General features: G+C 35.4%; 1 protein-coding gene across 2 annotated transcripts; it reads left to right on the top strand.

Annotated features, from left to right (window-relative positions):
• Positions 1–1,310: 1,310 nt before the first annotated feature.
• Positions 1,311–15,906, top strand: LOC137830948 (uncharacterized). 2 transcript variants are annotated; one of them, XM_068638377.2, is made up of 15 exons: positions 1,311–1,728; positions 1,818–2,278; positions 2,773–3,906; positions 3,989–4,060; positions 4,211–4,291; positions 4,442–4,482; positions 4,606–4,693; positions 4,771–4,902; positions 7,697–7,888; positions 7,989–8,068; positions 8,169–8,238; positions 8,573–8,674; positions 14,533–14,638; positions 14,833–14,920; positions 15,535–15,906. In XM_068638377.2, the coding sequence occupies exons 1-15, from the start codon at positions 1,404–1,406 to the stop codon at positions 15,740–15,742; spliced, it is 3,180 nt and encodes a 1,059-aa protein (XP_068494478.2). In that variant the 5' UTR covers positions 1,311–1,403; the 3' UTR covers positions 15,743–15,906. The 2 variants fall into 2 exon arrangements, with proteins under 2 accessions (XP_068494478.2, XP_068494481.2); XM_068638380.2 differs by lacking the exons at positions 14,533–14,638; positions 14,833–14,920; positions 15,535–15,906 and adding an exon at positions 12,097–12,363 and having other exon boundaries at positions 1,329–1,728.
• The last annotated feature ends 53 nt before the right edge of the window (positions 15,907–15,959 follow it).

Here is a 15,959-nt window from a genome sequence, read left to right as displayed (position 1 = left end):
TTTTGTGCAATTGTTGTACTAAGATTGTGCGCATTGTAAGAGACTCTCCTCCCATCAAACCTACTTTCACCCGAGATAAGATTCTTGTGAGAGAAAGGTTGTTACAAGAAGTAACCTAAAAGTAGTTTATAAAAGAGACTTGAGATTCATGGTAAATGTACATCGTTTCTAAGACTGAAACTACTTGCTTACTTACTCATTGTTTTTATAAGCCCAATACTCACTTCTCATCGGAGTGCAATCAACAGGTAGGACCCCCTCTATTTCAACAGAGTCTCGTTCCAACATCCAAAGGAAAGAGCAAATTCCAGGCAGACGGAGTCATAACCTATTCCTAGAGTCAACCGACGATTAGGTCAACCGACAAGAACAGTCATAAAATTAAAAGGAAGAAAAAAATGTTGTACAAAAATAAAAGAAAATAAGATTACATAAGAAACTTAAAATATACTTTTAGTCTTATAAAATTAAACGAATGAATGCAAAAGAGGATGAGAACATTTTTCATTATTCACACAAATGAAAAATTTTGTGTTAATTTCATATAAGATTCTTGCATTTTATTCAAATACTCTGCATTTTATTACAATATACAAAATTAAATATTACATAAATTTATTTAATAATTTTAAAAATATCTAATTATACTATTAGTAATAACATATAATTATAAATAATGAAAATAAGAAAATAAAATTATAATATCAACAAAACATATATAGTTATATAAATAACAAATGTATAAAATAATAAATATTATTTTCATAAATTTTAATATATTTAATATTCTTTTTCAATTTAACACAAAAATATTTTTTATTATATTTTTTTAATTTTTATTAAAAATATATATAATTATGAATATTATATATTAGAAAAATTTAACTCAAACCTAAAAAAAAAATATATCATAATTCATTATTTAAATATTTTTTTAATAACAAAAAATATATTTATAAGTTTTCATTTTTTATCTTTAAAATAATTTATAAATTCCCTCAATCCACACTATCATCCTTCTCCTCAATCTAAGCAATTGCATGTATTTTCTCTCATCCTCATAATCTTTCTTCTCCCCCACAAACCCCTTCTTCAATCCAAACACATTACAAAAAAATATTATTTACTTATTTTAAAACAAACAATAAAATAAGAATAAAAATTTCATATTTTAGAGAAATTAAAGTAGAAAAATAACCACTATTTCCTCGTTTAGTAAAGAATAAAATAATCAAGTTTAAAGTTTTTAGGAACAATAATAATACAAAGTTTTTAAAAAAGATAAAAAAACACCCATAAAAAAAAAATGCATTCTGTTCTAGAATTTGAAACGGCTAATAATTTCCCGCACAATATTGATTTGGCCTCCGTCCCCTACTCTCCTGTAAACCAAACGCGCCACAATGGAACCTCCGAAGAACAACGCCCAAAGCGAAGACGAAACCACCGTAGCGCTGAAGAAGAAGAGGCTGCGGCGCGTGAGCTTCGCGGACAACGAAATCACCTCCGTTCATGTATTCCGCCGCGACGACGACTCCTCCTCCTCTCCCTCCGAAGCCCCTTCCGATCCCTCCATCGTAGGGTTTTTCCGCGACCTCGCCTCCGACAGCGAGGACGACGATAAAGAGCAGCCGCAACTCCACGAGGAAGCTGAAGACGGAAACTCCTTCCTCCGTCCAATCGGCTCTCCCTATACCGGCGGCAGCAGCACCGCCGACGAAGGCGATGGTGCGCTCCGACTCTTTCCTTTCTCTTCCGCGAAATTTTCTTATTCTCTCTGTAGTTTATTATTAATTTGTTGCTCCTGATGTACGCAGATGACGATGAAGACTTTCCGGGTCCGGTGTCGACGCATTTCATCAGGCCGGAGCGGTTGTCGGACTCCGGCGTCTCGGACGACGTGACGATGGACTCCACAGCGTTCTCGATGCATTACAAGAGTCTCGCTCGCTCGGACTCCGGCGACATCAAGACGCGCCAGTTCGACGTCACAACTCCGAACTCTCACTCTCGAGGAAGTTACATGGAGCTCACGGAGCGGAAGTGGTGCGGAGTGGTACTCGACGCACATAGCGCAGGCAGAGACTCCAACGACATGAGCATCGAGGGAGAGCACCAGAGGAGCTCTGAATACGACATACTAATCCCTCCAGAGGATGCTGCAATTTTGGCTCAGGCAGTACCCAATGACTCGTCGCAACGCAGCTTGGAAGGTTCGGTTGCGTCTCCTCCAGTCACTCAATCCCACCAGACACAACCTTCTGATTCTTCAATCGAGGTGAGCATTAATTGCGCTTGCTTTAGTAGGCACTTATAGTTTAGGAGTTCTTTTTTATTCTGGTCAAAACTGGGATTAATATCTCGTGTTTTACAGAAACCAAATGATGGACATCCTTTCTAGCTCGAGCTTGAGCCACTAATTGAATAAAGGAGACGAAAATAAGAGAAGTAAATAAAACAAGTTTTTCATAATTTAAAATTAGTTTATGAATGAACTAAAAGTAAGTTTATGAATGTATAGGTTAATTTTATTTTATGGTAATTTTTTCTTTTAATGATGTTTATGAAGATTTTTGTTCAAATTAATCATGAATATTCGGTGTGATTATTATGTGTGCATGTTGTATGCATTTGATTTGATTAATAGTATCAAGCTGTAGGTGTGCATGGTTTATTTGTGATGACATTTTAGTGGCTATCCTTATACTTGCTATTGCAACACTTGGGTTATGTGCAGAACTAATTCATGTTTGTCTGTTTTGTTTTTTCTAGGAAATTAAGGAGTCTACTAAAGATGCAACTGATGAGATTTTGCCAATTTGTAGACAACTGGACTTTGAGAATGGTAATAGAGAAACACCGCTGAGGGTGGGCGAACACAAAGGAATGGTGTTGGATTCAGATTGTAAGTCTGATAAAGTAGACCAAAATCCCATATATGGGTCTACGCCGTTGTTGTTGTCTGGAGGAAAACAATCATTTACGAGGTCTTCTGTTTCATCTGCACATGCTGGAAACATCACTCCACGTTTAGAGCAATCTGTTTTATATGGTCCAGAGGTAAGTGTCGCAAATCGTGCAACTTCATCTTCTGCACTGAGCAGCATTTCGAAGATGGTAACTATCGAGGCTCCTGCCATCTCGAGTCTCAAAAAAGGAATGGACGTATTGAAAGCTAGATTTCCAAAATACTCTCCTGGATTTCCTTTGTCAAATAAAAAAAATCAAGAATACAAGCAAGATGACAGTCGCCGGACTCCTTTAGGGGAAAAACTGTTCAGTTTAACTCCAGCTAGTAACACGTATAAAGGTTTGGCTTATAGCAATGATCGTGAAATTCAGTTTTTAAAAAGTATTTCCAAGTCAAGTCAAAATGAAGAGACCGTGAACACCAAGATGGATGAGGGAAACTTAAATTCAATTTCAGCTCATGTTTCTCAAAATGATGAAAATTCTATGTCTGCTGAAACGGGAGCTTCTCCCTCACAGTTGACTCTTTCAATGAAGGTGGGAGATGTGGACTTGGCAGATAGCACAAGGAAAGATGAAATTCTAGTTCCAAGTTCTCCTATCCAAGAAGTAACACCTCAGTTGTGCTCCCTGCAAGACGTGTCTCCCAAGGGTACTGTTGATGATCATGGTCCTGATAACAACTACCATTCAGTACTCAATGTATCTCAGAGCCCTCTTACCAAATCAGGTATTGGGATTTCTTCTGGGAAGAAAAGAAAAGGTGTTCAGATACTAAGAAATAGAGACAAAATAGATAAAATAGGGAGGATTGACAGAACACCAGAGGCTCATTCAAATGGGAGTGTTGATCTACAGTTAGTTTTGGAGCAAAGAGGTTCTGTGAGTAGGGAAAGAGGGATGCTTGGAGATCAGACTTCCAATGATGTGGATCTAGTACGATTACTGTTTTATGTTGTATTGTATATAGTTTCAATTGGTTAGATTGGCCTCTGAACTCTTCACAATTACCTTGCAGTTTCTTAAAAAATTCTTAGCCGGAACAAATCACTTGCTACCTCCTTCAATTGATAAGCTAAATTTAAGATTGGTATGTTTTAATTTTTGGGTGTAGACTTAGAAAATGATAGTATTCAATTGAAAATATGGATATTGTTGCTTACTTTTTAGTTTTGATTGTTCACTTAAACATCTCATAGCTATTTATATTAATAATGCTTTAACCCCCCTCAATATTTAGATTGGCAGGTTGGAAGATATTTTGGTTAATCTACAGAAAGTTAAGGAGACAGAGATTATTTGTTCTGAAATTCAATCTCAGGTAATGAAATTTAATACAATTCTTTAGTTTATTATATTATAGCAAGCTTACATTTTACAGTGATTAGAACATGCTACTTCCTCTAAAGACAGTTTAAGCCTGGCATCTGTTTGCTCACATGACATGACACGGTTCTTGTTTTTTCTCCAGCATAAAATAACTGATCCTTTAAACATTCATAGAGACAAGAGGTATGCTTATGCTGTCTAAGTAACACCAAGGATTGAGAATTATGCTGTTTAATACATGTATGGTTATGGAACTGTTTTGAATATGATCGCTTGGTGATGTGAACTTAGAGTAATATTTTGCAGAGTTGCTGAAACAAGAATATTGCTGCATAATATAGCATATGAGAAGGCAAAATTACAACTATTGCTTATGAAGCATGACAAATTACTGGTATTCTATCTTACTTGAAAACATGTTAGTATTGAGCATTGCCCACAGTTGGTGATATGAACTTCCATTGCAAACAGAATAAGGTACAACAGATTAACTCTGGGCTTCAAGAGTGTGAGATGATAAAATTAAATTTCTTCCCATCCTCATCTAAACATGGGGCAATGGACACTCAAGCAAATGATAATTGTTCCGAGGGAAAATCTCAGGTATGATTATGTGTGTATGAAGTATTTTTGTAAATTGACCTGGAACTTGGAATGAGGTTGAAGGAGGAGAAATACAACTGTATACCTAAAAGCAATTCAAGTGAGAACTGTTCTGTTTGAGGAAGTTCTTTAGTGCAAATAAAGAACTTCTTGCTTCTTTGGTTACTGTTTCTTGGTCCTAATCTGATCCCAGTTCTATCAGTTTACTTCTTTTCAGTCTCCAGATATCATTTGGAGAATAGAGAATGAAAGATATTTGAAGAGATTGTGTCTATAGTACAAATATTGCAGTTATCATAAATTCCTAATTGCTGCAATTACGTGACTTTGTTAGTCAATGCCACAAACTTAAATGCAATTTCCTTATTTAATTAGTCTAGTATTAATATAGATAAAGAGTTAGTACTTTGTCTTGTGGATGACATCACATTACAACTCGTCATATCATTTTTGCAAAGAGTTTGTAAGTACAGACTACAAACAACTAGCATAAGCCTAAGCCCCAACAGAATTTCCTTCAAAGAAACTCCCTCAATTTAACACAATGAATCAGAAATCTGTCGCATCGTATTTAAGAAATACACAATAAAATAATTTATCACCAATTTATTGTAAAGGTCTTCCAAGAATAATGGTTAAACTCGGAGTTAGGTGGAGCAAATGACCCCTTATATGTGTAAAACAAGTAGCTCACCAAGAAGATTTGATGATTATAAACTGTTTGGATTAGCTTCTTTAGAAGAGCTTTTTAAGACAGAAAAATATGAAGAAAAAAACAAAATTAACTTCTCCACAAGTTAAAATTAGCTCACACACAAGTTAAAAGTAAAAGTTTGGAGAATTTTGAAGGAGCTAGGTGAGAGAGTTTTTACAAGTTAGTTGATATATAACCTAATTTACTTGTGGAGATGTCAATTTCAGTTTTTTCTTATTGTTCATTCTTGTAAGTCCTTATGTAGAAATTTGTCTGAAAATATTTTAATTATTTTGCCCTAAGATCACCTTTTGGGAAAAGAACTTATTTAACTTCCACTATATCTTCAAATATGTTGATCCAATGCAAGTTCACAATTTAGCAATTAAGGATTTGTGTTATCACTTTTTGGTTATGGCGGAAGGCAATGGTGGATTTTTTTACCACTACCGCAACAAGGCGGTAGCGATGCAGTCTTCCCATGGCAGCTGCTTTTGGTATCTCGAGATGCTAATGGGAAATGGAAATATCGAAAAAGACGGATAAAAAGATGGTGGCTGCGGTGCAAGGTGAGCTAGTGCGGTGGCAACAACGGCGACGCATGCTATGATGACGACGGAAAATGAAGAAGGGACTATGCGGCGCAGGAAGAAGATAGAAGACCCTAAACCTAATTTGAAAAAACCCTAATAAGTTTAGGCCTTTGGCCATTCCAACTTGTAACTAATAAAACCCTAAAACCCTAATTATTCAAATAAAATTTGAATGTGCTGTGGCTGCATGAGTTCTTAAACCTAATTAAGAGTTCAAAACCTACTTAAAATTAGGTTTTTTTGGGCCTATTTTTGACCCATTTAAAACATTATAGGATTCACGAAAGAATAGTAAAGATAGAGAAAGATCACATGACCCTTTTATACTAGTTCAATTTCAATTTTTGAAAGCTACACCTAGTCTCCTTTTTGTATGCAACAATATCCCCCTTTTTGTCTTTGAACATGTCTAATTTTAATATGAAACCCAACTTTCATTGTTTTTTTTTTTGATCAGCAAAGAATGAAATTAAATTAAGAGGGATACAAAAGGGGTATCCCAACCCTTTTACATAAACCAAACCACATTAAGAATCTCCAAGAATAAAGAGATGAACAAACACCCCAGAAGCAATAGATAGATAATGTTTGCTGCATAAGCTAGACATCTTATTCTAGCTAGCATCGTGCTCGTATTGGAATGCTATAAGCACTGCAAACTGCAGCTACAAAACCATCAAAATACACCAAAATATTGGTTATGTCCACCACCTCATTGACATTCCTTTTACCCAGCTTGCAGTGACACGATTGTAGCACTTGTCATAGAATTAAACACTTCAATGCAGCATCTTTCATTCGCTCCTTTTCGGACTTTGGCTTCCCCTTGTTTGCTCCTTTAAGGTCACTTTTTTCAGAAACCAACTTCCTACTTGCCAGGGTCCATCTCGCACTTAGATTGGTTGGAGTTTACAACTTCGACTGGATTCTTAATCCAATTCTGTCCCAACTTTCATTGTTTTGCTATAAATAATTGTTGAGATGTATTTGAGCTTTTTTGAGCAATGGTCATAGAAGCTAAATTTGGAACTTCAAATCAAAACAAACTCTTTGCACAATATGGTTACTAACTTCGCATTTTGAACATTTCTCCCCATTTTGTTACTGGGAGAAATCAATACAATTCTGAAGACCTGTAGCTTTTTTTTTTGCTTGTTTCAAAGACTTGTTATCCTCTTGATATGTAACAAAATGTTATACATTGAAATGATTTCTATTACAAATGATAGATGACCATAGTTTAAAGCACTCAACATTATAGTGATTTATGCTCAAATGTTGATATTTTAAATATACAACTATCATTAAATAACCATGCAATAATCAATAATGATAAATCAATTCTGTTCTGAACAACCAATGATCTGTAGAATGCATGATATATTTTCCTTTGCATTTGTTCCAAACTCTTGTTCATAGTCTGATGGTGTAACTTGATCATGAAAGGTTCAACCTGTTGTGCTGTTCCATTCATTTCAATTGGTAATATTTTATTGTTCATTGCTAGGTTTCTTGCAAAAAGGTATTGGAAAAGAAGCAGGAACTTGAATCTTTGGAGTCAAAAGCAAAATCCTTAAGTAAATTCTTACAGAGCCACTGCAAGATGAACGGGGATGAAAGCTATACTGACACCGTGAAAGCTGTTTATGGTTATTTTCAGAAGAGAATGCCTTGCAAGTCTATACGCCAGAATTTGAAGGTCTTGTGACTTTAAATACGGTTCTTGTCCTCATACCAAATATAATATATTCTTTTTAATAATACTAAACATCATTTTTTTCTACTTTTTTGTTTTCTAGTCGTGGGAAATTGAAGATTTTGAGTGCAAGGATGGTTTTCACAAAGTTTGTCTCAACTATTGTGGTTATGTAACTCAAAGGTTAGTTAATTTTGCTCCATTTCCTTCTGTGGTTGAAGCTTCAGTGTATCTTTTATGATGACTAAATATGAAAGTTCCAACTTATTTTGATGGAATGTAGGGTCACTCTAAATACTGGTCAATCTAGGATAATAACATCAACTAGCTTGAATGATGCGAATATTGGGAAGGTAATTTAGTTATCAATTTTTCTGTGTTATTATAGCATTCAATATTCATTTCTAGTTGCAAGAAATAGATGAAATGTATTTCTGAAATGTGTTTACAAATGTGATTACAGTCTCAATTTATAGACTTTTTACAACCTAATTAAGGAAAGAAATAATAGGTAATGAGAGCAAGACATGATAGGTAATTAAAGCTATACATATAAAATCAAATCACTAAAAGATATCAAATCTGTCTTAATAAATAGAGAATGAAATCTGCACTTAATTACGAAATAATTCTCCTAATTATGCAACATTCCCTTTTCTTTTCTACTATGGTGTGTCTATTTTGCAGACCTTCCCAAACTTGGATGCTTTTTCTGCATTTGTGTTTGTCTTAAATCCACATACAACTAAGAAGTTCATTGATTCATGCAGTATGGCACGAGAAACACAGGTATATACTTTATTTCTTATGAATATGATAATTTTCTTTTAGTAAGTTATTGTTGTTTTGTATTTCATGTTTTCTTGGATCATGGACCAAGAAACTTAAAACAATGCTACGGATCATGATTAAGCCATTGTATTGTTGACTGAGCCACAATTTAATATAAAATGGCCTAGAATAATAGTTATTGGTGGTGAGTCCCTTCCCGAGAGTGCCAAAAATCACCCATGTTTCACTAAAAGCCTCACCATGGCCTCCTTCCTCCACCTCAAGAATTGCTTCCTCTTTTCTAATGATAAACTTGTTGTTGGTCCAGTTTCACTCTTGACCACCAAGCTTGACACCATTTTTGTTCCTCCTAAACAGATGTTTTGATTAAGTGGTCCGGTTTCTTTGAAGGACATCATATGGGAAGATTGGGATACACTTTCTGTAGCTTAGCACCTCACAAGGTGTTTTTCCTCGGGGAAGGGGATGAGTGGAATCTAGACCTAAGCAACATTGTAGGTGATAGAGAGCTGACCATGGATGGGGTAGGCGTTGATTCCAAGCCCAAGAAGCATAAAGGATGGGACAATTGCATACATTAGAATTTAGGATAATTTGCTAGTCATATAAGTTAAAGTAGCTAACATATTTTGAGTGCTTAGTGCACCAATCATCTACATTAGCTAGTTATTTGATTCCCTTTTCTATTATGCTTTGTTAGGCTCATCTCTTTATATAGAGTTTGCTTGAAAGAAAAAGATTGAATGTATTTACAAATGTGATTACAGTCTAAATTTATAGACTATTTACAACCTAATTAAGGAAAGAAAGAATAGGTAATTAAAGCTATACAAATCAAACAACCAAAAGATATCAAATTTGTCCTAGTAAATAGAAAAAAAAATTGTATTAATTATGGAGTAATTATCTCCTGATTATGCAACACTCCCCCTCAAGCTGGTGAATGTATATCTATCATTTCCATTGCAAGTAAGATCTTTGAATTGTTTTGTGGGAAGTCCCTTAGTGAATATATCTACCAATTGGAGTCTTGAAGGGATATCCTCGATGACTATAAGACAATTATCCAACTTCTCCTTAATGAAATGTTGGTCTATCTCTACGTGCTTTGTTTGTTCATGTTGAACTGGATTGTGTGCAATACTGATGGCAGACTTATTATCATACGTCAGTCCCATAGGAACTTCATATTTTACTTTGAGGTCATTGAGTATGATCTTCATCCATAATAGTTCACAAACCCCTTGAGTCATGACTCTAAATTCTGCCTTTTCACTTGATCTTGTAACTTCATTTTGTTTCTTGCTTCTCCATGTCACCAAATTTCCACCCAAGAACATGCAATAGCTTGTGATGAATTTCCTATCAACAATTGATCATGCATAGTCAGTATTAGTATATACTTTCATGGATAAGTTTTCCCTTTTTTTTGTATAACAATCCTTTCCCACAGAGGCTTTTAAGCATTGAATAATTCTATTTACTGCCTGCAAGTGTCTTTCTCTTGTATCATGCATGAATTGGCTTGGCTAACTACACTAACTGCATAGGCTATGTTTGACCTAGTGTGTGATAGATAGATAGATGAGTTTTCCTACAATTCTTTGATATTGTGTCTTTTCCACCATTGGGCTCTTCTCATCATTCCCAATCCTATGATTTTGCTATATTGGCATTCCAGTGATCTTACAACCCAACTTACCATTCTCTTTGAGGAGATCAAGGATGTATTTCCTTTGAGAAACAAGGATGTATCTCCCTCAAAGTCTGTTTTTCAATCTCATCATCACCTCTGCAATAATCATATCATCTACTTAGACCAAAAGAAGAGTGAGTTTTATCATCCTGAGTTTGCCGCTACCCCAAAGATACCATAGCTTGAGTAAACCTTCCAAACTAGGCACAAGGTGATTGTTTAAGACCATACAAGGCCTTCTTAAGTCCCCACACCTTATTCCCTTCATCAATAGCACCATAACCAGGTGGAATCTCCATGTATACTTCTTCCTCCAAGCTTCCATGCAAGAAGACATTTTTAACATCAAATTGATGCATCTCCCAACCAAAGTGCGTTGCCAATGAGAGAATAATCCTGATTGTATTCATTTTTGCCACTGGAGCAAAAGTCTCCTCATAATCGATCCCATAGGTTTAGGTGTAACCTTTTGCAACCAACTTTGCCTTATACCAATCCAGTGTGGCATCAGACTGATACATAACTGTGGATATCCACCTACAACCCAATGGATTCTTATCCTTTGGTCTCTCTGTAATCTCTCAACTCTCATTCCTTTCTAATGCACCAATTTCTTCATTCATGGCTCAAACCTAGTTCTCATCTTTTAAGGCTTCTTGTATTGATGTGTGGATTTTGATAGATCAATAGTGGAAAGAAAACTCCGGTGCTGCATAGAAAGTTTTTCTATCCATCCTATTTGTTCAAGTTGGTATTAGAGTGGGTATGATCCTACATTATCTTCATCATTGTCTTTGTTGCTCTTTGTTGCGCTGCTGCCACTTGACGCTGTTTTGTTAAAAAAAAGTGTAGGGTTAGATGTGCCTCAAGGAGCGCAACCCAATCGGTGGTCGTGCAACTAACTGATCATCCATGCGTTGATCTACACACTTCTTGTTTGTAGTAGAAGAAGTTAAAAGATTCCTAGTGGCAGACTTATTAGAGGAACTCAACAAGAAACTTGACAGATATTATATGGACTTGATTAAGCCTACATTTGGATTTTGATCATGTTCGTTCTATAGATTGTTTGATTACTAGATTCATTTGTGTGCCTAACCTAATGAAGGATGACAATTAAACCTGAAATTATTGAAACTTCCGCAGCAACAATCCCTCATAGAAGAGAAGGTCGGAATATACAAGGAGGATGTGGTGGTAGGTGTGGAAGTCCTCAATGGTCATATTGCAAGAGAATGGGTCATGCCCAATAAAATTGTTATTCCTTGCATGGCTTTCCAAGCAAAGATGCTTATGTATCTAAATTTAAAAGATCATAATCTAAATTTTTTGATTAAGAGTACCAAGAATTTTTAGGTACAAGTCTGAGAACTCAATCAATTAAGGTCAATCCTCTACAATGCCAAGTGTGTCAACTCAACTGCATGCATTTCTCAATCTGTGGAAGGTCATAGTACATGGATTTTGATTCAGGTGCCTAAAACCATGTCTCTGGTAACATTTATTTATTTTCTTCCATTTCTTACCCAAAAATTCCTCATGTTGTTACTCTTGCCAATGTATCCAAAGGGGCATATCAAGGAATTGGCCAATTTTCTTTATCCCCTTCACTAAATTTAAATTCCGTCTTGTTCATTCCTCATTGTCCTTACATATTAATTTTTGAGTCAATTGACTCTTTAAACTATTCTGTGACTTTATTGTTAATTCCTTTGTTAAACAGGAACATGGTATATAGGTTGTATGATTGGAGAAGGACATCATGAGTCACAGGGTCTTTATTATCTAAAACCAAGTCCTTCAATAACTTGTTTGCAATTCCAACCCCAAAACTTTTGTCTGATCGTTTGGATCACCCAAGTTTATCAAAATTGAAGATGATGAATCCTAGTTTCAAACACATTCAAGCTTTAGATGGTGCTTGTGTGAGTTAGAACAACATGTTGGATCTTCTTTTTCTAAAAATTCTTAATGTAATTATGTTTTTTCTAATATTCATTGTGATATTTGGGACCAAGTTCTGTCACTTCTTTTGGTTTTAATTATTTTGTAACTGTCATTGATCAATCCTCTCTGTGTACTTGGGTTTATTTAGTGAAAGACAAATCTGAACTTTTATCCATATTTATGTCTTTCTACAAAGAAATTAAAAACCAAATTGGAAAGATAATTAAAATTCTCAAAAGTGGTAATCATAAGGACTATTTTTCTGTTGCATTTTCTTCATTCTTGTCTTTCCAGAGAATTTACATTAGTCAATATGTCCTTACACTCCACAACAAAGTGGTATATTAAAGAGGAAGAATAGGCATCTTATTGAAATTGCACACTCTCTAATGTTGAATTCAAATGTTTCTGTTCATCCATGTGGAGATGCAGTCCTTACTGCTTGTTTTCTAATCAATAAGATGCCTTCTTCCTCCATTGAGAATAAAGTTCAGTATTCTATATTTTTTTCCAAATGGTCCTCTATACCATGTCTCTCCATGTGTGTTAAGGAGTACTTGTTTTGTTCATAATGTCTTCCCATGCCTTGACATGCTTTCTGCAAAGTTGTCCTGGGATATTCTCATCTTCAGAAAGGGTATAAGTGTTACACTCCCTCTACTAGAAGGTATTTCATGTTTGCTGATGTTACTTTCTTTGAAGACACCCCTTTTTTCTTGTCATCCATGGAACAATATTCATTTGTTCCTGTGATCCATTGATTATTCATTCTTCCTCTTGAACTCGAGCTCAAAGTACAGAAGGCATTGTTCTACCACCTCTTCTCACATATTAGTGTCGAGCACAAATAACTCATTCATCCTTTCCCGAAGATACTCGTGACTGATATCCTTCACCACTAGATTCCCATACCATGGATCCTTCATCCTCATCGCCTTCTCTTGACTTTGATCATGCTTGACTTATTGCTATAAGAAAAGGTATTAGATCTACTCGTAATGCATATCCTATTTATAAATTTTAAAATTATCATCATTTGTCTCCTTCATCCTGGATAGCGACAAACTATGATTGATGAAATGCAAGTGGTACTGGGGAGCCTGTCCCTCTACCTCTTGGTAAGAGGCGTGTGGGAGCTATGTTGTTAAGGTTGGTCCTACTAGTGAAGTACTCTCAAAACTCATTTAGTAGCTAAGGGATACACTTAGATTTATGATCTCAACTATTGTGATACTTTTTCTCATGTGGATTAACACTGTTCATCAATTAATGGTCAAAAACCATTGGAATCTCATTGGGTTACTGCCAAACGCATACTATGTTATCTTAAAGGTTATTCACTTCGGTCTTCAGCTTTTGCCCGTCATGCGTGATTGGGTTGTTGATCCCATGTTTGCAGGTCTACATCAGGTGTTTCTATTTACTTGGGTTCTAATCTTCATGGTGGTCCCGCAAGCAGCATGTAGTTGCTAACTCTAATATCGAAGCTTAGCATAAGTAGAGCTGTCAATTCACGATCATTGTGTCACTGCGTTGCCTCTCCTTGGGGTTTTCCCTTTAGGGATTTACGAATCTAAGGACCTAAAATGGGCTAGCCAATATAACCCAAAAAGTGAACATTTGAAGTTGTCAAAGTCGTGCAACTTTTGCAGCACAGCACTCTGGACAGTTTCAAAACTTGCATAAATGTGCCAATTTATTGCATGGGTGCAAGTTTTGCAGCTTGAAAAATTAACTTAATGTAGAATTCCTTGTGAGGTTATAAAGAAATGATTGAAACTGGGAAGACACATACCCGTGTGCATTAAACTAATTATGAATTTCACTTGAGAATCCTTGAAAGATGGAGAAAATGTCCAAACGATTTATTATTAAAATTACCTAGGTTCATTAGGAAAAATGATTAACAATAGTGACGAAATAGAAATAAAACTAAGGTTTAACATATATGATCCAAAATATCATAGTGAATTAAAGGCAAAAGTGACTCAACATGTACATTAACAGGAGGAGGATGGTAAGTATGACAATAATTGCTTAATTGACAAGAGACGTAATTGTAGAGAGACTAGGAACCAAAGGACTAGGCTGTTCGAGGTACATATGAGCTAGAGTGTTCTTTCTACATCTTCATAGGTTTTCAAGAATTAAAAAATAGCAAATGATGAATACTATTATCCAACCTGATGTGCTGGCCTGCTATTCGATGCAGATAACAAGTTCACTGTTAAGTAATCTGCTAGATGTGGTTGAGGAGGTTCAATCAGCTCGGATAGAGATTAGAAATTTGGTCGACGCAAAGTTCTATGCTCATTCAGGTAAACAAAAGTTTTCCCTACTCTTTAAAATATTACTTCTTTAAATTCATATCCCATTTCAGCCTTGGAGTTGAATCCTCCATTATATACAAAAATTCTTCCGATAATTGATTGATGCTACCTTGCATTTTCATTGAAACATTTTGATGAGGAGAAACTGCATTTTCACTTCGATTCATGCTCTACTTTTGCAGTTCAGAGGCTTGATTTGCAGCTGTCTTTCATTGATTTCCATAGTGGGAGGAAGGTGAAAGCCGTATTTGATATAACGAGCTTAAAATGGTAAACTTTTGCTTCCTTTTTGTTTTAATTTTAATTTTAAATTCCATGTCTTGCTGAGAGTTGGTCCTTTCTTGATCGGAGTTCCATATCCAATCTTCATTCAGATTTTGCATTCATACTTTATATGCGTCTGCAAATATACCGAGTTGGTCTGAGAAGGAGAGGAGAAAACGTGTCGCGGTTACGTATCATATTGAATATTTAAAACCATATTATATCATATAAAATATAAATTAAAAGGCCCCAAAACACCAAATTGAGGTATTAAACTCGTCCAAAATTCAAATTATTATTAGAAATAATTAGAAAGTGTTATGGTTGGACCTACCGGGTAATCACTATCAGGTTATCATACTGCCCACAAATTTTAGACCCTTAAGTTCCACGTTTGAAAAGTTTACCCAGGTTTTTTGGATTTTAGTTAGATTCGAAGCCTAAATTATTAAGAATATGATTACTATCATTTTTATTTTTTAGCAGAAATTTAATCTTTATTCTGACGTGACAATGCTCATTGATCTGAATTTATTATTATTATGTTTTCGTTTTTGGTTAAATGTCTTGGCCTTTGCGATTATAGACAAGGATTGATTTGAAAAATGGTTTGTGAGCAGTGGGGTCTATCCTTCTGGGGTGGTTCCATATGAAATATTGGATTCTTGTGGTGGGGAAGAAAAGTCTCTGCCTTCATCGCTTGCAGATGAAATCAAAACTGCAACAGAGCGTGCGAGAGATGGATATTCAAGAATTACTAACCTCTGTAGATGTATTTCCCACGCAGTTCATTCAGGCTTCCTCAAAAACCAGATGGTTGGAAATTAGGGTTGCCATTTTGCGCTCAACATTCGTGGTATTATCCACTGGATAGTCCTGCAATGGGTTTCATGCAATGTTTTCGTGGAAATCGGTTTAGACAACTGATTAAAACGGACATTAAAAAACAATGTTTTTATCCTATAATCAATTTTTTACTTATTTTAAGGCTATATTTATTACCATGTTTTTTAATTGGTTAACAATGTCTCACTAGGTCTCTTAA

This window comes from Phaseolus vulgaris, chromosome 6 (assembly GCF_051622355.1).
Source record: "Phaseolus vulgaris cultivar YP4 chromosome 6, ASM5162235v1, whole genome shotgun sequence".
Classification (NCBI taxonomy): Eukaryota; Viridiplantae; Streptophyta; class Magnoliopsida; order Fabales; family Fabaceae; genus Phaseolus; species Phaseolus vulgaris.
Note: the sequence above shows the minus strand (reverse complement) of the source record. Positions and strands in the feature narration are given on the sequence as shown.